The 21,058-nt window shown below is 50.7% G+C and overlaps 3 protein-coding genes across 4 annotated transcripts; 2 read left to right on the top strand and 1 right to left on the bottom strand.

The window, feature by feature from the left end:
* Positions 1–1,394: 1,394 nt before the first annotated feature.
* On the bottom strand, positions 1,395–9,429 carry Eef1akmt3 (EEF1A lysine methyltransferase 3). Its single transcript, XM_057758241.1, has 3 exons — positions 9,084–9,429; positions 8,849–8,960; positions 1,395–1,804 (listed from the first exon to the last, which is right to left on the bottom strand). The coding sequence occupies exons 1-3, from the start codon at positions 9,258–9,260 to the stop codon at positions 1,395–1,397; spliced, it is 699 nt and encodes a 232-aa protein (XP_057614224.1). The 5' UTR covers positions 9,261–9,429.
* A 416-nt stretch (positions 9,430–9,845) lies between these two features.
* Positions 9,846–14,884, top strand: Mettl1 (methyltransferase 1, tRNA methylguanosine). 2 transcript variants are annotated; one of them, XM_057757880.1, is made up of 6 exons: positions 9,846–9,945; positions 10,748–10,911; positions 12,137–12,321; positions 12,430–12,543; positions 12,679–12,780; positions 12,930–14,884. In XM_057757880.1, the coding sequence occupies exons 1-6, from the start codon at positions 9,857–9,859 to the stop codon at positions 13,083–13,085; spliced, it is 810 nt and encodes a 269-aa protein (XP_057613863.1). In that variant the 5' UTR covers positions 9,846–9,856; the 3' UTR covers positions 13,086–14,884. The 2 variants fall into 2 exon arrangements, with proteins under 2 accessions (XP_057613863.1, XP_057613864.1); XM_057757881.1 differs by lacking the exon at positions 12,430–12,543.
* Positions 14,885–15,584: 700 nt separating this feature from the next.
* LOC130866204 (25-hydroxyvitamin D-1 alpha hydroxylase, mitochondrial) lies at positions 15,585–19,347 on the top strand. The gene is made up of 9 exons (XM_057757429.1): positions 15,585–15,779; positions 16,364–16,554; positions 16,979–17,181; positions 17,273–17,473; positions 17,594–17,766; positions 17,961–18,127; positions 18,311–18,389; positions 18,760–18,957; positions 19,225–19,347. The coding sequence occupies exons 1-9, from the start codon at positions 15,585–15,587 to the stop codon at positions 19,345–19,347; spliced, it is 1,530 nt and encodes a 509-aa protein (XP_057613412.1).
* Positions 19,348–21,058: the final 1,711 nt, after the last annotated feature.

Here is a 21,058-nt window from a genome sequence, read left to right as displayed (position 1 = left end):
AGAGGAAGGCAGTAGACACACCAGAGTTAGCTGTGCGCCTAAACAGTAAGCAAAGAGACCCGTCCAGACCGCTTCAGAGGGCAGAGACAAGACGTGACGGGAAGACAAATTAGGAAGGAAAAGCTAGAGACCAGAAGAACCTAGAACTCAATCCAGGTTGGATACGACATGATAATCTGTGGTCAGGCCTTGAACTCTGCAAAGGATGAAGAAGTATAACCCAAGGGACAGCTCTGCAGCTTGTCCCACCCAGGCTCTGGCTGTCCTGGAACTCCAATTGTAGACCAGGCTGGCCTCGAACTCTCAGAGATCCACCTGCCTCTGCTTCCCAAGTGCTGGGATTAAAGCCGTGCGCCACCACCGCCTGGCTCAGGCTCAGGTCTTAGAGTCGTACTATAGCAGGCAAGAAGCAGGTGTTCTGAGGTGTCTTGGTACCAGCTCCCCCTCAATATCTACATTTTGTGGGTGCAGAAGAGATGATTAATGCTCATTTTTTCCCTTAAAGAATGTCAAAGAAATTTTTTTTTGGTTTTTGTTTGTTTGTTTGTTTTTGTTTTGTTTTTTGTTTTTTTTTAAATATTTATTTATTTATTGTGTATACAATATTCTTTCTGCGTGTATGCCTGCAGGCCAGAAGAGGGCACCAGACCTCATTACAGATGGTTGTGAGCCACCATGTGGTTGCTGGGAATTGAACTCAGGACCTTTGGAAGAGCAGGCAATGCTCTTAACCGCTGAGCCATCTCTCCAGCCCCTTGTTTTTGTTTTTTGAGGCAGGATCTCGCTATATAGTTCTAGCTGGCTCGAACTCGGGCTTCAGACTCACAAAGGTCCACCTGCTTCTGCCTCTGGAGTACTGGAGGGTTAAAGGCATATGTTGCCACCCCAAGCAAAGAATGTGCTGTTTTAAAAAGTCCTTTCTGAAGCTGGGCGGTGGCACACACCTTTAATCTCAGCACTCAGGAGGCAGAGGCAGGTGAATTTCTGTGTTTGAGGCCAGCCTGGTCCATAGAGTTCCAGGACAACCAGGGCTACACAGAGAAACCCTGTCTCACAAAAACAAGCAAAAAAGTCCATTCTGTTTAAAGACCCGGAAGTGATCAGGGGCAGTCTCTCCACAGCCATGATTCATACCCAGTTTGCCTCCCTTACCCCCCATATCCTGCACACCGTCTCATCCTCCTCCGCTGAAGGCCCCTCTTTGGGCTTTAAACTCATTGCTTCTAGGGCTCTGCTATTTTTAACAAGCTGTCCCCCTCCTGCATCTCCCTAAGAATACCTCGGGGAGCAAACTGGAAGAGGTAAGAAAGAAGACAGGCAATCCATCCTTCTCTTTTCTCCAGATGTTTATGGCTCTGGAGATATGCCACCCTCTGCTGAGGCAGGGGCTGGGCTCAGCAGCAGGGGTGAGGCCCAGCAGGTCTCACTTCCCTGTGCCTGGCCCTATAGATGTTGATATTCACATCCTCATCCCGTTGGGCCAGCTCCAGCTGGAAGTGCTGGGGCAGGAAGTGCCGAAAGAAGCTCTCGGTCCCATGCTCCTCTCTCATCTTGCAGGCCAGGTAGATGGTGCCCTGGGGCCCACACAGGTGTTGGAGGGTCCCCACCAGCTGTGGGAAGGTAGGTTCCAGATACACAATATCTGCCCCCAGCACCAAGTCATAGTTTTCAGGAAAGCCATGCTGGTCAATTCCCCAGGACAAGGCACAGACCTTCACCCGGCCTCCAGATGGTACGTTAGCGCGGACATTATACTGGATCTGCTGTAAGGCCAGTGGTAGATCAGTGATGGTAACATCCCCCCCTGAGGGAGAGCAAGGAGGAGAAATCCAAGTCAGAGGGACCATGAAATGGCTCATGACTCCTGCCCGGAGGGTCCAGAGACCTCAAGGCCTCATGCCTTGAAAGCCCGAAGTCCATACTTTGGCTTTTAGCTGCCCTAACCCCAGCCTCACCCATGCCAGTCTTGTTACTCTACATTCTACAACATCAACATTCTCTCCGAGCTAATCTTCAACCTCTCTGCCCAACACACAACAACCAGATGTCAGCAAAAGCCTGGGCAGGACCAAGCTGGCGACGAGCTGGGCGCCCCCACCCACCTACCCACCCAAACTCAGAAGACGTGACCTCAGCTGAGCCTCAGAGGACAAGCACAAGTTGGTCAGATGAAGCTTTCCAAGCACGAAACAGAGCACAAGGGCCTGGAAGGCAAAGGGCACGGCATAGTTAAGGAAGGCTACAGTCTAGAACAGCGGTTCTCAACCTACAGGTCTCGACCCCCAAATGGCCATGGGAAAACACAGATTCATATGATTCATAACAGCAGTAAAATTACAGGCATGAAGTAACAACAAAAATAGTTTTATGCCTGGGGGTCACCACAGCATGAGGAACGGAATTAAAGGGTTAAAGCATTAGGAAGACTGAGAACCACTGCTCTAAAATGTCAAGACCGTACCCAAGGCCTCTGGCATGCTAAGGAGAGCCAGGCTTGAGAGTGTGTTCACATGCTGAGCAAGCACTCAGCCGCTATACTCCCGGTCCAAGAAACAGGTCTGAAGAGAAGAATCTGGGGTAAAGATGACCAGATCGGTATTACAGAATACTTTACTCACACAACAAACGAGGACTGAGTTCTTGCTAAATGCTAGGGATACCATGGGAAGCAAAACCAAACTACAACCTCCCTAAAGTTTCCCTCTGGACATGGAAACACGCACACACAAATCACAAAAGTAACTACTTGATTGGAAGCAGGATTAACAGTATAGAAAGCAGAAGCAATAAGATCTCACTCATCCATCCTCATCACGGGTCCTCTGTGCCAGGTGTCTGGAATACAGCAGTGAACAAGACAGATCCACCCCTTATGCTGGGCAATGGTGGCGCACGCCTTTAATCCCAGCGCTCGGGAGGTAGAGGCAGGCGGATCTCTGTGAATTCGAGGCCAGCCTGGTCTACGAGAGCTAGAGCTAGTTCCAGGACAGGCTTCAAAGCTACAGAGGAACCCTGTCTCTAAAAACCAAAATAATAATAATAATGATAATCCACCCCCATGGAGTTTATAGAATAGTGTAGGCATGGCAAAACTTCCCTGTGATTTTAGCACTAGGGAAGCAGAGTCGGGACAATCATCACTTAGAGACCAACTACACAGCAAGACCCTAACTCAGTAAACTAGAGGAGGGCTGGAGTGAAAAAACAAAACACTACTACTAATAATAATAGTAATAATAATGTTTCAAAATAAATTAGTTTTAAAAAGGGAGCAGGCTGGGGTTGTAGCTCAGCTGGTAGAATACATAAGGCCCTTGGTTTTATTCCACCAAAAAATTAAGTAATTAATTTTTAGACCGAAAGTGATAGTACATGCCTGTAATCCCAACACTAGAGAGGAATAGGCAGCCAAATCAGAAGTTCAAGGTCACCCTTGATTACCTACTTTGAGGCCAGTCTAGACTCCACGAGACTCTGTTTCAAAAATAGGGGGATGGGGCAATAAGGTAACTCAGTGGATAAAGATGCTTGCCACCAAGCCTTACAATCTGAGTTTGAGTTTTGAGCCCCATATGGTGGAGAGAACTGACTCACACAAACGTTCTTTTGACCTCCACACGTATGCCATGACAAGTATGCTCCCCTCAATAAACAAATGTAACTTTTTCAATTAAACAAAGAACAGTGGTGCCAGACAGTGGTGGGCACAGGCCTTTAATCCCAGCACCTGGGAGGCAGAGACAGGCTGATCTGAGTTTGAGGCCAGCCTGGTCTACAGAGTGGGTTCCAGGACAGCCAGGGATACACAGAGAAACCCTGTCTCGAAAACAACAACAACAAGCAGTGTCAAGAAGAGAAGATATGACTAAAAGAAACGAAATACCCAAGCCTAGCGGTACCCACCTGTCTGTAATCGTAGCACTTGGGAGGCTGAGGCAGGAGGACGGTTAGTCTCAGACCATCTGGGGCTGCATGGCAAGACACATTGTCAACAAACCAAAAATAAACAGGGCCTGGTGGCTCACACCTATAATCCCAGCACTTGGGAAAAAGAGGCCAGAAGATGAGCAGTTTAAGGCCAACCAGGGTTACATTAGACCTTATCTAAAAGAACAACGCAAAAAATAAGACACACAATACATCAAATACATGGTACAGTGAGGCACCAAGCAGGGAAGAGGTATGGCTCCTTTGAGGACAGACGGCTTGGGAAATCCTTCCTAAGCATTCTTGGGAAAGACCTAAAGAGAAGCAGGGATGGAGCAAACCACATGGCTCCCCCTGGCTAAAGTCTACCAAACACCTGATCAGCAAGCAGGCACAGACAGCTTGAGGCAGGACCGTGCCTGGCAGGTGTGAAGATGGAGCAGCAGGGACAAACAGCAGCAGGAGCAGAGGGAGGGGGACGGGGGGACGGGGGACTCCTGTGATGAGAGAAGGTGGGGCAGTTTTAAGTGGAAGGACTTCCTTACACTGACTCAGGGTTTAGTAGGTGTACTTTGATTGTTGTGATTTAAAAAACAACAAAAAACAAAACAAAACCCACAAGCGGGCTGGAGAGATGGCTCAGCAGTTAAGAGCACGTGTTCGTGTTGCTCTTGCAGAGGACCCCAGCTTGACTCCCATCATGTGACCCACATGGTGGCTCACAACCATCTGCAACTCCAGTTCCAGGTGATCTGATGCTTCCTTCGGACATCTTCAGGCACCAGGATTGCATGTGGTACACACATACAGGCAGAACACACACAAATAAATAAATAAATCTTTAAAACACACACACACAAGCAAAAGACTGTAGCAGAGCAAGGACAGAAGTAGGGGAATTTAGTTAGGAAGCAACTGCAAAGGTACTTGTCATGGGGTAAGATGATCTTGGTTGGAAATCAAGTAAGTGACAAAGACGAAGAAGCAGTCAGATTCTGAATATATTCTGAAGGTGCTGCCAGTGTCAACAAGCTGATATTCTCTCCTCTCTCTCTCTCCCCTCTCTCTCTCTTTCTCTCTCCTCTCTCAGAGATTTTTATTAAGGATTTTTATTTTGATTAAAGATTCTTTTTTTGACTCGAGACAGGGTTTCTCTGTAGCTTTGGAGTCTGTCCTGGAACTTGCTCTTGTAGACCAGGCTGGCCTCAAACTCACAGAGATCTGCCTACCTCTGCCTCCCCAGTGCTGGGATTAAAGGCGTGCACCACCACTGACTGGGGATGTTTTTTGAACATTTGGCCTAACTCAGACCAAATTGCCCGTGATGTAAATGAAGAGGGCTTCAGGAGAGGAGGCAGACTTGGAAACGGGAGCGCGATTTCATTTGTGAGCAAAGTCTGAAATGTCTATCAAACAATCCCGGGAAGATACTGAGTAGGCAGGGGTTATGTAAACAAGTCTGGATATAGAAATGAGAGAATCCTGGTCCTCACCATAAAAAGGACACTCAAAGCCACAAAATCATGTGACTTCTCAGGAGGGAGCATAGCCAGAAAAAAATAAGGGGTCAAAAGGGCTACTCCTGAGCTCTGGGGCACTCAAAGTCTCTGTTGTAAGGATGAAAAGGAATTAATATAAAAAGAACGAAAAAGTATGCCAGCAGTGTAGGTGGAAGCCAGAAGTGCACTGGCCCAGAAAGCAAAGGACGTTTCAAGGAGAGAAGAGTATCATGTCAGTGCTGAAACAACTGGAGTGTGCTAGAGACTGGTCCCGAGTTCAAAACACAACCCCAGCTAGAGACCCGGAGGGAGTGCCTAACTGGGTGGACTGAGGAAAGGACAGGAGAGGACTACAGTGCTGTGGACATTTGGATTTACTCTCTCCGGAGCAGAGAAATGACTCACGGGATGTAGGGATGTAGGGATGTAGGGATGTAGGATCGGCCGCTGACCTCCCCACAATAGAAATTCAGCATAACTATGTACGTATATATCAATCATATACACATGCATACACACAGCCAGTATGTAGATTCTACTCTGTGTGTAAAGGATAGATAGATAGATAGATAGATAGATAGATAGATAGATAGATAGATAGATAGAGTCACAGATAAGGGTGGTAATTGCAGAGGAGACATCCACAGTTTGAAGAATAAGAAGGTTAGGAAATAAATGTCTAAGAGCATGGAAGAATAAGCAGGCAAAGGAAATTTGACAAGCTAGCTGGGTAGCACAAGGACCCACCTGAACTCAGCGAAAACCAGCTTAAAGTGAGTCTATGAGCACAATTCTGTGAGTACTAAGAGATCCAAGCCAGCCTGGGCTGGGGGTGGTGGGGAGGAAGGAAGGGCTGTTTGAGCCTAGCAATGAAGAATACATTTGCATTCGCCAAGCAGTAAAACTGTTTCAAGCAGAAAGTGCAGCCCCCACGAAGTCCCTAAGGAAGGAGACATCAAAGCAGGTTTGTAGAATGAATAGATACAGGCCAGGGAGCAGAACAGAAAGAGGTCACAGAGGGAGGCAGGACATTGGTAGCCAGGTCAAAGGGGTCACTTTTACACGGAAAGAAATAAGGATCGGTAGATGACTTGGACGGCGGTGTGGTGGGGTGTGGGGATGATACCTGCATTTTGAAAAAGCCACTCTGATTGTAGGGTGTAACTGAGCCAGGATGTAGGTGGGGGCCAGGACTCAAAGCAAGAAGACCAACCAGTTTAACTCCTTATTATAGTCTGAGCAAATGATGGTGGTGGCTCAGGCTGCAGAGCCAGGAGGGGAGTCGAGAAAACACAAGAAAATCCAAGAGATTTTTAGGAGTTAAAGTCCACAGGACATGAAGGGTATGAGGAAGAAAAGCAGGGACATGACAAAGGTGATGTTACGGTTCCATACTGGGTGGGTGGTGGCTTCATGATGGGAGAGCCTGAGGGAGAAACAGGTTTGGTGGAGGAAGATCACAGGGTCAGTTTGGGGGTGGTAACCCTTCCCATCATGAAGACACTTGTGAAATTGGGGCAAGAAGTGGTGGTGGACAACCCAAATATGGTGGGACAAGGGACAGACAGTTGTGCGTGTGTTAAGAATACAGGACCGGGCCGGGCGGTGGTGGCGCACGCCTTTAATCCCAGCACTCGGGAGGCAGAGGCAGGCGGATCTCTGTGAGTTCGAGACCAGCCTGGTCTACAAGAGCTAGTTCCAGGACAGGCTCCAAAACCACAGAGAAACCCTGTCTCGAAAAACCAAAAAAAAAAAAAAAAAAAAAAGAATACAGGACCGGGGCTGGGCGGTGGTGGCACACGCCTTTAATCCTAGCACTCGGGAGGCAGAGACAGGAGGATCTTTGTGAGTTGGAGGTCAGCCTGGTCTACAAGAGCTAGTTCCAGGACAGGCTCCGTAGCTACAGAGAAACCCTGTCTCGAAAAACAAAAAAACAACAAAAAAAAGAATACAGGACCGGCTGATTTCTGGGACACAAAGCGAGAGAATAGATCACACCCAGATTTCAGACTTGGCAACTAATCAGGGCACAAAGCTTCCGCATCCCCCCTCCCCCTTGCTGGCCTGACAGTGCGTGTGCGCTCTCTCTCTCTCTCTCTCTCTCTCTCTCCCCTTTCTCTCTCATGCACGTACACACACACACACACATTCTCCCTTTCCTCCTTCCCTCCCTTCCTACCCGAGACAGGGTCTTATGCTCTAGCCCAGGTTGACCCTTGACCTTATACCAATCTTCTTACCTCTGCCTCCTGAGTGCTGGGATTATAGGCATGAACCCCTAGACTTAGCTTCTCTCCTCCTAATGTAACTTTCTGACTCTCATCCACCCACCCTCCTCGACCCCTCATCTGTCAGCCTCCCCTTGATGGACCCTTCAGCGGTCAAGATAGCTCTGACAAGAGTCCCCCCCACCGAGTATGTGCCATAGCGTCTTCTCACACTGCCCCTCCCTAGACCACGAGGTCTTGGAGAGAGGAAATCCTTGTTATCCACGTCAGCGCCCCCAGCAGGACTCTTGGCACACAGAGGACTTAGAATACATGTTGACTGAATGAACAGAAGAATGAATGTCTGTGTCTGCAAAGCCTTCCCTCAACATGACCCAGTTATGTCCCCTATGACAAGGACATCTTGTTTGCATGACTTAGACCACAGGTAAGGAACTTTTTTAGTTTCTGACTCTTTATTAATTACCCCCTACATCTAAAACGAATATCGATAACCAGCACACCACCTACATCTAAATGAATAATATATATATGTATATATATATATAACCATTATACCCTAGCCCTCCAAAATTCACACCCTTATTTCTTCTAGCAATAAAAACTTAAAGCTGTATTTGGTATGGTGGTATGCACCTGCAATTCCAGCACTTGGAAAATTAAGGCATGAGGACCATTTTAGGCCAGCCTGGGCAACAAGAGACTTTTCTCGACTAGACCACACCCCATCCCACATCCGAGAGAGAGAGAGAGAGAGAGAGAGAGAGAGAGAGAGAGAGAGAGAGAGAGAGAGAGAGAGAGAGAGAGAGAGAGAGAGAGAGGAGGGGGGGGGAGGGGAGGGGAGGGGAGAGAGATTTAAAAAGATAAAACTCAAAAGACTCTAACATAACGAAGCTATAAAGCTTTGATGAGGTTTAAGGCCCTAGGTCTCTTCTCCCTTCCGAATACCCACCCACACATGTATTTTAACGCAAGAGCATCTCCAGCATTTTTCTTGGTTTGTTTTGCCCACCCTTGTACCAACTAGCCTTGGTGTTCTGAACTCCGATCAGCGCTGTCTGCTTCACAGTAAAGTAGGGGTTTGTTAAAACTATAGAACTGAGTTGAGTTCAAAAGTCCTGCCCACCCCAAGGAATCCACGTATTAACTTCCCGCACTCGGCTCCCCCTCCTCCCGCGATGCCAGCTCACGCACCCTGCAGCGCAGCCAAGATTCCCACGATGCCCGTCCCAGCGCCCAGTTCGATCACCTTCTTGCCTCGAAAATCCACATTCTGACTCTCGAAATAGTTACACAGGCTCAGAGCCTACGAGGGGTTGGAAAGAAAGAGAAAGAGGGACATTGTCACGACCGTGCTTCCATGTGGGAGAGGCGGGGTCCGGGAACTGGATCTCTCAGGGACCCTCACTGAGGGCAGCCCCTTCCTCACCGCATCCCACACGCGTGCCGCCACCCCAAGGCGCGACCCAAAGTTCTGCGTGATGCTTAGCTCGTGCCCACAGAAGCAGAACCGGCTGCTCTCCGAGTAAGAGTCGGTGAAGAGCCGGACCTCCCGTGGGAACACGGATTCGGGTTCGGGTTCAGGATCAGGGTGGGAGCTGGCCATCAGGCAGAGAAAGCACCGGAGCACGTCGGCCGGCGCTCGGATCCCACTCGGTGGCTGGGTTGAGGCTGGGGACTGCCAGCCATCTGGGCTGCTCCCAGGCACCGGGCCCCGCCTCCCCAGCTCGCCCTCCTCCCTCCAGCTGGACTTCCTGGAGATGGATGGGGTCGACCCCTCGAGCTCCGGTCCCTGGCGCACACAGAACAGGACCCATGCAACACCACACAGGTCGGACCCGGCTGACTTGGTTTGAGACCACGAATAGGGAGAAGAAATAATGCTTGATGCGACCGTCAGAGGCGGGATCCTCATAGCCCGCTCACCTGTGGGGCGCACAGGTGCATGGAGGCATCTGGGAGCCCAGACCAGGCAGAAGCAAGCCTACAGAAAAGGCGGGGTGCCTGGGGCTGGCCATCTCGCGAGCTCAGTCAGTCCAGCAGCGCGCTTGCCCTCCCCTGCTCGCCCCTTCAGGGTCCTTCCCTCACGTCCAGCAGAATTCGCCCTTGGTTCTTTAAGGGGCGGGGCCTACTGGCAGCCCGCGGTGTGCGTCATCAACCTGCGCCCGAAGCCACGGCTCTCCACGTGGATTCTGTGGCATCATGGCGGGAACGGAGGCCCCCCAGCCGCAGAAACGCTATTACCGGCAGCGCGCCCACTCCAACCCCATGGCGGACCACACGCTGCGCTAGTGAGCGAGCCGGGTGGGGTCCGGGAGGGAGGCAGGGCTCCTCAAGCAGCCTGGGACCTGAGAAGGACCCGGGAGAGTTGTCCGGGTGACACGTCAGCCGGGGACGGGTTAGGGAGACGAGCAGAAGGCGGAGTTGACCGGCTGGCGGCTGGGAGGGGTCCTGGTGTTGTAGACCAGGTCTGGGTGGACTTGCCAACCAGATCTGGGAAGAGAAAAACATTATTGCTGAAACTAAAGTGAAGAAGCGAAGCAAGTTGATTTTTCGAGACAGGGTTTCTCTGAGCAGCCCTGGCTGTCCTGGAACTTGCTCTATAGCCCAAGCTGGCCTCGAACTCACGGAGATCCACCTCCCTCAGCCTCCTAAGTGCTGAGATTAAAGGCGTGCGCCACCATACCGGGCTCCTATTTGCTTTTATTTTTTATTTTATTTTAGTTTTTTAGTTTATAAAAAGATAAACATATATACACTCCGGGCCACCGCTTGCTTCATCCTCTGCACAGAAAACACATACATAAATAGATTAGTGTGTCAGTGTCTGGGAGAAAGAATTTGAGTTCCAGAAAGGAGAGCTCCCTGACACATTACTACCCAGAAGTAGAGATTGTCAGGTCAGCAATCATAGCCTCATGAAGAGCTGTGATTCACACCCTAGGAGCCAGGGGACTTTCTGTCATGCCCTCTAGATACCACATGGCCCACGACTGGATTTTTTGAGAAATCTACCATCTCCCTCCCACCCCTACACAAGCAGGTCGCAATGGCATGCCCTACAGTCTCACGTGTCTGTCTTCTTTTCAATAGCCCTGTGAAGCCAGAAGAGATGGACTGGTCTGAACTTTACCCAGAGTTCTTTGCACCGCTTACTCAAAATAAGAGCCATGATGATGCAAAGGATGAGGAAGAGAAGCAAGCTGGGGCCCAAGTGGAGTTTGCAGACATAGGGTGTGGCTACGGTGGTTTGTTAGGTAAGGTACCAGCAGTCTTCCTGGGACAAGGAGAGGCCTGGGATCTGCAACCTCAGCAGGTCAGGCACAGAGTTAGTTGACCTTTCCTCCTGTGACCAGACGTAGTGACATCAGGTAGCGAGCCTCCACCTTTCTTCTACCCTGGGTCTGTGGCCTTTGCTCTGGAGAAGGGAGGGGGCTGCCTGAAATGTATCTTAGGACTGGGCCGTTCTGTCTGGCTCCAGTCCCTACACAAGCCATGTCACCTGCCCTGTGCTGGGTCAGTGAGCCGGTCAGCACAAGCGTCAGAGATCATCAGCTACCGCGGGCACTGATCCTGAACTGTCTTTCTTGGGGATTCCACCAGCTTCTCCCTTCTACATGCTTTCTCACCAGAACACATTCTGCCCCACACTCTTAGGATTTGGGGTTCCTGTTGTATTGTCTTGGCTTTCGAGAGCATGCATGCCAAACTACTTGCCTGTGTTTCACCCTTCCCCTATAGAGACTGGAAATGTTGCCTCACATCCGAGCTCTCCCCCGTTAGTTCTATGATCTTGAGCATTTCTGAGCCTCAGTTTCCCCACCTTCACAATCTGCCACAGAGCGTGAAAAGGATCAAATGAGACTTTGTCATGAAAACGCTCAAGCAGCGGTTCTCCACCTGTGGGTCGCCACCCTTTGGAGTAACATATCAGATATTTACATTACAGCTCATAACAGTAGCAAAACTACGATTATGAGTAGCAGTGAAGTAATTGTGCGGTTGAGTCAGCATACCTTAAGGAGCTAAAGTTTCTGTGCAGCATTGGGAAGCTGAGACATTGCTCTGAAACAAACGCAGCTGTGCTTGTAGTTTCTGCCCTTTTACTCTAGTCTATATGACAGGTCTGTTTGTTGGTTTTTATTTTATTTTTTGAGACAGGATCTTGCCATGTAGCCCTGTCTGGTCTGGAACTTGCTATCTGGAGCAAACTGGCTTTTAACTCACAGAGATTCCACCTGCCTCTGTCCCCCTTCCCCTATTTCCAATGCTTAGGATTAAAGGCATGAGCCACCACACTGCCCCTGTGACGTGTGACAGTTTTGTGTCTTTTCTGTCTCCTGCAGAAAACTGCGGGTGTGGGTATCTGCCCTGCTCATGGCTTAGAAATCTACACACAGAAACTTTCTCTCCTGTGTTAAAACCTCTTTGTTCTTCCTCGAACTATGACACTGATGATCCCATTGCTGTTTCTGTCCCCAGTGGCACTGTCACCACTCTTCCCAGATACCCTGATTCTGGGTCTGGAGATCCGGGTAAAGGTGTCGGACTATGTACAAGACAGGATTCGGGCCCTCCGTGCCGCTCCTGGAGGTGGATTCCAGAACATTGCCTGCCTCCGCAGTAACGCCATGAAACACCTGCCTAACTTCTTCCGCAAGGGCCAGGTGCAGCCTGGGGAGCAGCCCGGGTTGGGTGGGGTGGGCTGGTCGGCCGGTGGAGCGGGAAAGCCAGGCACTCACAAGCCATCCTGTTGATGCACATCTGTCCCACAGCTGACGAAGATGTTCTTCCTCTTTCCCGACCCACATTTTAAGCGAACAAAGCATAAATGGCGAATCATCAGTGCCACACTCCTGGCGGAATATGCCTACGTGCTAAGTGTCGGGGTGAGCGGGGAGGGTGTCGGCGGCCTGCCCGGGACTCTCCACCAAGAAGTCAAACTGGGGGGACATTTAGGCAGTTATACTATCATGCCCATCTCGTTGCGGTCAGCCCATATCTAGATGGTGTTGTCTCTCCAGGGCCTGGTGTACACCATCACCGATGTGCTGGAACTACACCAGTGGATGTGCACCCATTTTGAAGAGCACCCACTGTTCGAGCGCGTGCCTCTGGAAGAGCTAGTAAGATGCCTGAGGGAAACTGCAAGAACCCAGCCCTATTCATAGTGGTTCTCTAGTCCTTGAACTTAGCGTAGGGCCAGGAATGGGAGTCTAGTCAGCCAGGGCAGTTAGAAAGGTGGATAGGGACATGCCAGACCCTCTTTCTGCAGAGTGAAGATCCCATTGTGGAACATCTGGGCACTTCAACTGAGGAAGGAAAGAAAGTCCTACGCAATGGAGGAAAAAATTTCCCAGCCATCTTCCGAAGAATACAGGATCCAGTCCTCCAGACAGTGACCCCCAATCCCACCCTGCCTGACCACTGACTTCTAACTCTGCCTGAGCTGGACTCATCTAGTAACTAGAAGAAAGATCAACTCTGCACCCCAGACCTGCTCAGACTGCTGGGACACGGCCATGATCTCTGAGAAGCTGCATGTGGCCTGTGTTCTCACCCATTACCGACTCTGTGTTCTTGCCCCTCCACTGTCAGAAGAAAGCAGAAGAAGCTGACCGAGAAGGTCAAAGGACCTTGGACCAGAGGGTGTATTTGGAGGGGTGTGGGGTTTTCTTCTCCTCAGCTGGAGTGAAGAGGGCAGCGCCCTGCTGTCTAAGCTGTGTGTTTGGCTCAGGTTGCCCCCCCCCCCCCGTTGTGTTTATTCTGCAGTCCTGGGGATAGTGTGTGTGCCCGCGTGCCCATGCTGCTGTTTCCCAGGAATGCTGGGGTGTGTATCACGTGCCTCCTCCCGTCTCCTGGCTTACAGTCTGACCTGGCCATCGGTGCTGCCGTTATTGTTGCCGCCTCGTACTGGAGGGCGAGAGGGATACCACAGTGACCTTTGATTCCAGACTTTCCCAGCTAACTGACTGACATACTACCTGATGGGCTGAGGGAGGGAAGGCGGAGGAAGAAAGACCGAGGAGCAGGGAGCTAAACCGGAATATTAATTTTTAAAATGTATGTGTGTATTTGCCTGCATGTAGGTATGTGCCCTACACTTGTGCCTGGGCCCTTGGGAGTTGGTTCCCCTGGAACTGGAGCTACAGACAGTTGTGAGAGTCTGGTGTGGGTGCTGAAAACCAAGTCCTGTTTGTCTGTAAGAGCAGCCAGTGCTCTTAACTGCTGAACCATCTCTCCAGCCCCTGAACGGGAAGATTCTGTGGTTCAAAGTAGTATGTGGCTGCTGACCACAAAGATGCCCAAAAGAGACTGAGTGACCTTAGCCTTCATACTATCCAAAGACAGAATCTCCAAACTTACATACTTTCCAAAAACAAAATAAAAAAAAAAAAAACTCCTTTGTATTATTATTATTGGTTTCTCAAGACAAGAGTGTATCCCTGGCTGTCCTGGAACTCACTCTGTAGACCAGGCTGGCCTTGAACTCTCAGAGATCCGCTTGCCTCTGCCTCCTGAGTGCTGGGATAAAGGTGTGCGCCACCGCCTGGCGTGTATTATTTACATTCTTGTGTGTATGGAGGTGAGGGTGTACACAGGTCCATGTGTGATGGTAGAGGACAACCCAATGGCCTCAGTTCTCGTTTTTCACTCTGGGTCCCTGGAATCAAACTCAGATCATCAGACTTGGGTCAAGTTCACTTACTTGCTGAGCCTTCTTGCTGGCCCTAGGACACTCTCTTCATTTCTCTTCCTCAAACCCTAATCATCATGTCTGAAAGGAAGGGACTTGTTGAGCTAAGACACTCCCTCTCCCAAGAAACTAAGATGGAGTGTGGAGAGATGACTCAGTCAGTGGATAAGAGCACTCAGTCTTCTTCCAGAGGACCCGGGATGGATAACTTTCAACAGCTTGTAACTCCTGTTCCAGGAGACCCGATGTCCTCTCCTGGATTCTGGGCATGCATATACATGCACATGTGTGCGCACACACATGCAAACCAACATTCATCTGCATAGTTTAAAATCTTTAAAATGAAAAGGGATTAGAGCTATGGCTCAGTGGTTAAGAGCACTTGTTGCTCTTGTAGAAAGCCTGAGTTCAGTTCCCGGCACTCAACAGGTGGCTCAGTCATCCTTAATTAAAGTTCAGGGGATCTAACTCCTGATTTCCACTGTCACCAGACATATGTCACACATGGATTAAGGCAAATCATACACATAAAAAAAAAACCACTAGCCGGGCAATGGTGGCACATGCCTTTAATCCCAGCACTCGGGAGGCAGAGGCAGGCGGATCTCTGTGAGTTTGAGACCAGCCTGGTCTACAGAGCTAGTTCCAGGACAGGCTCCAAAGCCACAGAGAAACCCTGTCTCAAAAAACCAAAAAAAAGTTCCATTTTAATCCTTTAACCTACATGTGGTGTTGTCTGTGTTAGACATAGGAGGAGGAGAGTTGTGGCTAGGCTATCGCAGGTAAATCCCTGCAGCAGAGAAGATGCGAACCTAGAATACGGGAACGGCTGAAACTGCCTTTACCTTGTTTCCATTCAGGGTGATAGAGAAGAGAGAACTGGGCCTGAAGAGACTTGGCTCCCCAGGGAAGTAATGGGACTATGAGGTGCTGGTTTCCGAAGTCCTTGCTCAGTAACCTTTCCCAGGAAGAGAACTTTCGGCTGCTGCCGCTGGACCAAAGCATACAAGAGAAGCACTGAGGGAGCCCTGACGGCAATCATTACCACAGGAGACCCAAAGGAGCAAGGGAGCCAGCCCCGCCTACTGCTCCTGGGTGCTGTGCTCTCTGCAAAAGGGATTGGCTGAAGGGCTGGACGAGAGCGTCTTCACCCCCAGGGCCAAGGGTTATAAAGGGGTTCAGGCAAGGGCAAAAGATGCTCTGGAGAGGTGGCGGACTCACTGCACATAAAACATGACCCAGGCTGTCAGCCTCGCCTCCAGAGTGCTCCATCGAGTGCACCTGCCTCCACAGCTGGATGCCTCACTGGCCTCCAGAAGCTCTGACTTAGCTTTCCAGAGCTTGTCTGACATCCCTGGGCCCTCTATGCCGAGATTCCTGGCAGAACTTTTCTGCAAAGGGGGGCTGTCCAGGCTACATGAACTGCAGGTAAGAGGGACAGTCCCTGCCACTGGTGGGACTGAGCTGGGAGAACTGGCTTTAATGGTAGAAAGGACCACGGTGAAGAACACAAGAAGAAGGGCCAGTGAGAATGGGTACCTGTGGGTAATGAATCAGAGACAGTTCTATTGTCCCACAGTCTACACCTACATCTGGCAAAGGGGTGTGCTATCACTTTACGATAGGAGACCCTGCAGATCCAGGACAAGAATATGGGAGGGGTGAGAGCGTTGTGCTAGCTTTCCCATCTGGCTTAAAGCTGCACGTTCCTTTTTTTCCTGGAGACTCGTCTTGAGGTGCAATCTACCAGAGGAGCCTTGAAGAAACTGCTCCCCCTAGGCTAAAGCCGGATAACTAAAAAAGAAGCCCTAAACGTTTGCTTTATGCAAAGTTCCTCTATTTTGCCATCCCCGCCCAAACTTTCGTGGGATGGAAGAAAAAGTTTGCAGCATCTGGGCCGGCACTGGAAAAGCTCCCCTTAACCAAGCCTAGCCACCGCCCTTGGCCTTGGCACAAGCCAAACTAAGAGTCACCCTCCCAAGTGTTCAAACGTCCTCTGCACGGGTTCTCAGGTTCAGGGAGCTGCGCGCTACGGGCCAATATGGTCCGGTAGCTTCGGGACACTTCGCACTGTGTATGTGGCCTCCCCTGCACTTGTGGAGCAGCTGCTGAGACAAGAGAGCTCCTGTCCAGAGCGCTGCAGCTTCTCATCTTGGGCAGAGCACCGTCGCCGGTACCAACGGGCTTGCGGATTGCTAACAGCGTGAGTGATCCCTTGACCTCCCAATCCTCCATCCCTGCCCTTCTGTATCCAGCCAAGTTGGGCTTGGAGAGAAGTCGGCAGTTTCCACCAACCTTCTGGCATCTCCGAGTTCTCCAATCTGTACCATCCAAACTCAGGCAGAGCCAAGTCCTTGCCTGTCCCCGCCCCCCTTTGAGGCCAGGATCCTAAGAATCCGTGATACTAGCCTCTGTACGGAATGTAAGCCTCTGTGACTCAGCTTTCCCTAGAACCCACTCCCATCCCTGGGCAGGAAATGAGTAAAGAAGGGAGATGAAAGATGGGCTAGGTCAGGGGCAGGTTCCTGCACTCTACACTCGGAGAGAACAGGCACGATACTTTTGGTCACCCTAGCCTTCTCCACACACGCTCACCTCCCTGATGCGCGCTCTCTACACCCGGGCAGGGATGGTGAAGAATGGCAGAGGCTCCGAAGTCTCCTGGCCCCGCTACTCCTCCGGCCTCAAGCAGCGGCTGGCTATGCAGGAACTCTCGACAACGTGGTCCGTGACCTTGTGCGACGGCTAAGGCGCCAGCGGGGTCGTGGCTCTGGGCTACCCAACCTCGTTCAGGATGTGGCCGGAGAGTTTTACAAATTTGGCCTAGAAGGTGAATCCTAAAATAGCAGTTAGGGACAGGTGTCGGTGGCTCTGGGACCTAAACGCCTGGTGTCTGACTGCGACCCCTTCTGGCCGGTCAGGCATAGGTGCGGTGCTGCTGGGTTCGCGCCTGGGCTGCCTGGAGGCTGAAGTCCCTCCGGACACAGAGACCTTCATCCATGCGGTGGGCTCGGTGTTTGTGTCCACACTCTTGACCATGGCAATGCCCAACTGGATGCACCGCCTTGTACCCGGACCCTGGGCCCGCCTATGCCGAGACTGGGACCAAATGTTCGCCTTTGGTAAGGCACAGAAGTGTGTGTTGGCTGGGGGCGGGGGGGGGGGTTAGGAGGGGGAGGGGAGGCGTGTTGGAGTATCTAAAGCTGTATCGGCATCATGAGGCATCAGTCTGCCTTTCTCAGCACAGAAGCACGTGGAGCAGCGAGAAGGCGAAGCAGCCGTGAGAAAACAGGGAAAACTTGGGGAGGACGTAACGTCTGGGCATCATTTATCCCACTTCCTTTTTCGGGAAAAGTTGTCTGTTCAGTCCATCGTGGGGAACATGACAGAGCTACTACTGGCTGGAGTGGACACGGTGAGGATTCTCTATAGTCCCATTTCCAGAACGCAGTTTCCTGACTCCAGGGCCACTATTCAAGGCATCCACTCTGATCGTGTATACAGGCTTGGCTTTAGTAACTGTTTGGTTCCTGACCACGCCCTCCCTTTGCTACCCACTTCACCAGGATTCCCATGTCTAACACCAGATGGTCTGACCTGTTCCTCCAGGTATCCAATACGCTCTCCTGGACGCTCTATGAGCTGTCCCGGCACCCCGAAGTCCAGTCCGCCCTTCACTGTGAGATCAAAGCTGCTGTGGCCCCTGGCTCCCATGCCCAGCCCCAAGCTTTGTCCCAGCTACGCCTGTTGAAGGCTGTGATCAAGGAAGTGTTAAGGTGAGGAGGGAGAAAAGTAGGAACTAGAGAGAATGCTGGAGGAGAAAATGCTGAGGAAGCTGACAGTGGATGGAAGCTAAGAGGGAGAGCAGGGAAAACTGGCTCTCTACTCCCGAGAAGGAGGAGAAGGAGCTGGGTCCCCAGCCGCACTTTGCTGAATCCATCTTTTGTTTTGTGACCTAGATTGTACCCTGTGGTACCTGGGAATTCCCGTGTCCCAGACAGAGATATCTGTGTGGGTGATTATATTATCCCCCAAAATGTGAGTAGATCCTTCTGCTAAGCCATTCCTAACCCCCGTGGGCCCAAGCCATCCTCAAACACTCCCCCAAACCTTCCAGACTCCCCCCCCATCATACCTTTTTCTAAGATATAACGGCACAATAAAGAAAGTTCCTCACCATCAACCAGGGCCTGCTTTTACACTAGTCCATGAATCTTCTTCAGAGTCCCCCAGCCTGCACTCTCAGCCTCAAACTGTTAGCTTTGGGGGGAGGGGAGAGGACCTCGCTGTACAGCCTCAGTTGGCCTTGAACTCACCATCCTCCTGCTTGTTTCCTGAGGGCTAGAACTGCAAATGTGGACTCACAATCTGGCCACTGAACTGACAAGTTTGCATTTACCCCCTTCAGACGCTGGTCTCTCTGTGTCACTATGCCACTTCAAGGGACCCTGCCCAGTTTCCAGAGCCAAATTCTTTTAATCCAGCTCGCTGGCTGGGGGGCGGCCCAGCCCCCCACCCATTTGCATCTCTTCCTTTTGGCTTTGGCAAACGCAGCTGCATAGGGAGGCGCCTGGCGGAGCTTGAACTACAAATGGCTTTGGTCCAGGTAAGTGATCGAGAACTTATGACTGGGTGTTCTTGTCCTCTGACAAACACAGTGAAATATGTAAGACTCAGCCAATTCCCATTATAAGTCTGGAGTATAAGCAAAGATATTTGGATTTCATTTTCCCTTCCGTAACTCCTGCCCTCATTGACCAAGAAGTCCCTTCCTGGTCACAGATGCCATCCCAACGTGGCCATTCTGATGCTAAAAATGTTCTTTGACAATCAAGGCTCATCCATAATGATAACCTTCTTCTTCCCTCTTTAGATCTTGACCCATTTTGAGGTGCTGCCTGAGCCGGGTGCTCTCCCAGTCAGACCCATGACCCGGACTGTCCTGGTACCTGAGAGGGGCATCAACCTGCAGTTTGTAGACAGACAGCCTGACTGAAGGAAGCTGGAGTCATCTGTCCTCTCTTAGGCACAGGAGGCACACCTTCCCTCAAGGCCTGTCTGTCTGAGCAAACTTCAGAAAGTAGGATGTGACCTACGTGTAAAGCGTGTGCGTGGCCTGACTCAGCCGGCCCTCACGGAACCACAACACTTTTCTCTTGCTAGGTACTTCTCCTGGTCACTCCTCAAGGACCAAAGCCATCAGATTTTAACACATCTTTTTTTGTTTTGTTTTTCTTTCTTTCTTTTTTTTTTTTTTCCGAGACAGCGTTTCTCTGTGGTTTTGGAGCCTGTCCTGGAACTAGCTCTTGTAGAACAGGCTGGTCTCGAACTCACAGAGATCCGCCTGCCTCTGCCTCCCAAGTGCTGGGATTAAAGGCGTGCGCCACCACCGCCCTTAACACATCCTTAGAGTCAACTTGGATGATAGTTAATAGCCCTGGGTGGCTTGGGGAGGGATTCAACCCGTTCCTCCCATGCTTACAGCATTTGCTGGCATGCTGTCTAAGCGTTTACCGTGGCATGAGCTAAGTGATTGTGCACCTGGTGTACACCTGGTGGGTCCCTGTCTAAGCACGTGAGCTCTTTGAGAAGAGCGATGAAGTCTTATTGGTTTATTAGACTACTTTTTTCTTTTTTTGAGTCAGACACTTGTGTGATTCATGCTGTCTTTGAACTCACAACCCTCTTTATCTTACCTTTCCAAGGATTGGGATACTTACAGTTTTAGCAGTCTTTAAGCCTCCTGTCAGGGTCCATCTCTGGCTACGTCACACCATGTACATCCTCAGATCGAATCTGGGCCTTCTGGCAGAAGGATGAACACTCACCAGGCTCTGCCTGCCCCTTTTCTCTGGGAAAGCGAGTCTGTCCCAGCCTCGTTTACGGTATTTTAAAGCTCCCCTCGCTCTCCGGCCACTCGGAAGTGGGTCTGCTCCACTTCTTACTTCACGTCTTTTGTCTTGTCCTCACCCCCCAGCCTGTCTTCTTTTTTATATTGAAAAATATATTTATAATAATAAATAATATAATTTATATTATCAAGCGTTAAAATAAAATGTTTACTCCTTGGTTTGGGGTCTACTTTTCTCCCACTCCTGGCAAGATCTGACCCCCGTCTCCCACCTTGGCTTCTCAGGCTCTGGGAGTAACTCCCTTAACAATGGGGCGGTCTGGACGATCCGTCTGGAAGAGTGTGTTGTGACAAACCCAGACGAGTTTCTATCTGAGTGGGAACAGCCAAGCCTAGTCGGGCTTCCCGGAGGTGAACAGTAGGCACAGAAGCCCATGTCCAGTGGTCTGGGTGCCAATGGATCCGCCGAGATGGCTCAGAGGCGGCTGCTCCACTCTTGGTGACAAAGGAGCTTTCAGAGCCTGGATCACCAGAATCGAAGGCCATCCTAGACTGACCACTCTGCCCTCCCTCAAAGGAAGACAGGGATACAGGCGGAGAAATTGAGTCAATCGGGCGGGATGAAAGAAGAATGGAAGTGGGCGGGAACCCTGGAGCCCTGAGGCAGGAGAAGGGGCCAGGCCAAGAGAACCTCTGTTTGCCTAAGTCAGCACTCTCCGGCCGCCCTCATAGGCCGCACACAGTATCCCCGTATGAAGTATGCAGAATCACTCATCCTCCACCCACGTGATCTCTCAGCACTCTGTACCACTCCCTCTGTAGCCCAGACTACCTCCCCATGTCAGGACTTGCCTCT

Source organism: Chionomys nivalis, chromosome 25 (assembly GCF_950005125.1).
Source record: "Chionomys nivalis chromosome 25, mChiNiv1.1, whole genome shotgun sequence".
Lineage (NCBI taxonomy): Eukaryota > Metazoa > Chordata > Mammalia > Rodentia > Cricetidae > Chionomys > Chionomys nivalis.
This window is presented reverse-complemented; position numbering and strand designations above follow the sequence as displayed.

Coding starts and splice junctions, on each gene's coding strand:
- Eef1akmt3 (XM_057758241.1), bottom strand. CDS start 9,260: ATGGCCAGCTCCCACCCTGATCCTGAACCCGAACCCGAATCCGTGTTC. Junction 8,961..9,083: donor CGGCACGCGTGTGGGATGCG/GTGAGGAAGGGG, acceptor AACCCCTCGTAG/GCTCTGAGCCTGTGTAACTA. Junction 1,805..8,848: donor AATCTTGGCTGCGCTGCAGG/GTGCGTGAGCTG, acceptor GCTCTCCCTCAG/GGGGGGATGTTACCATCACT.
- LOC130866204 (XM_057757429.1), top strand. CDS start 15,585: ATGACCCAGGCTGTCAGCCTCGCCTCCAGAGTGCTCCATCGAGTGCAC. Junction 17,767..17,960: donor TACTGGCTGGAGTGGACACG/GTGAGGATTCTC, acceptor CTGTTCCTCCAG/GTATCCAATACGCTCTCCTG. Junction 18,390..18,759: donor ATTATATTATCCCCCAAAAT/GTGAGTAGATCC, acceptor TACCCCCTTCAG/ACGCTGGTCTCTCTGTGTCA.
- Mettl1 (XM_057757880.1), top strand. CDS start 9,857: ATGGCGGGAACGGAGGCCCCCCAGCCGCAGAAACGCTATTACCGGCAG. Junction 12,544..12,678: donor CCTACGTGCTAAGTGTCGGG/GTGAGCGGGGAG, acceptor TTGTCTCTCCAG/GGCCTGGTGTACACCATCAC. Junction 12,781..12,929: donor GCGTGCCTCTGGAAGAGCTA/GTAAGATGCCTG, acceptor CTCTTTCTGCAG/AGTGAAGATCCCATTGTGGA.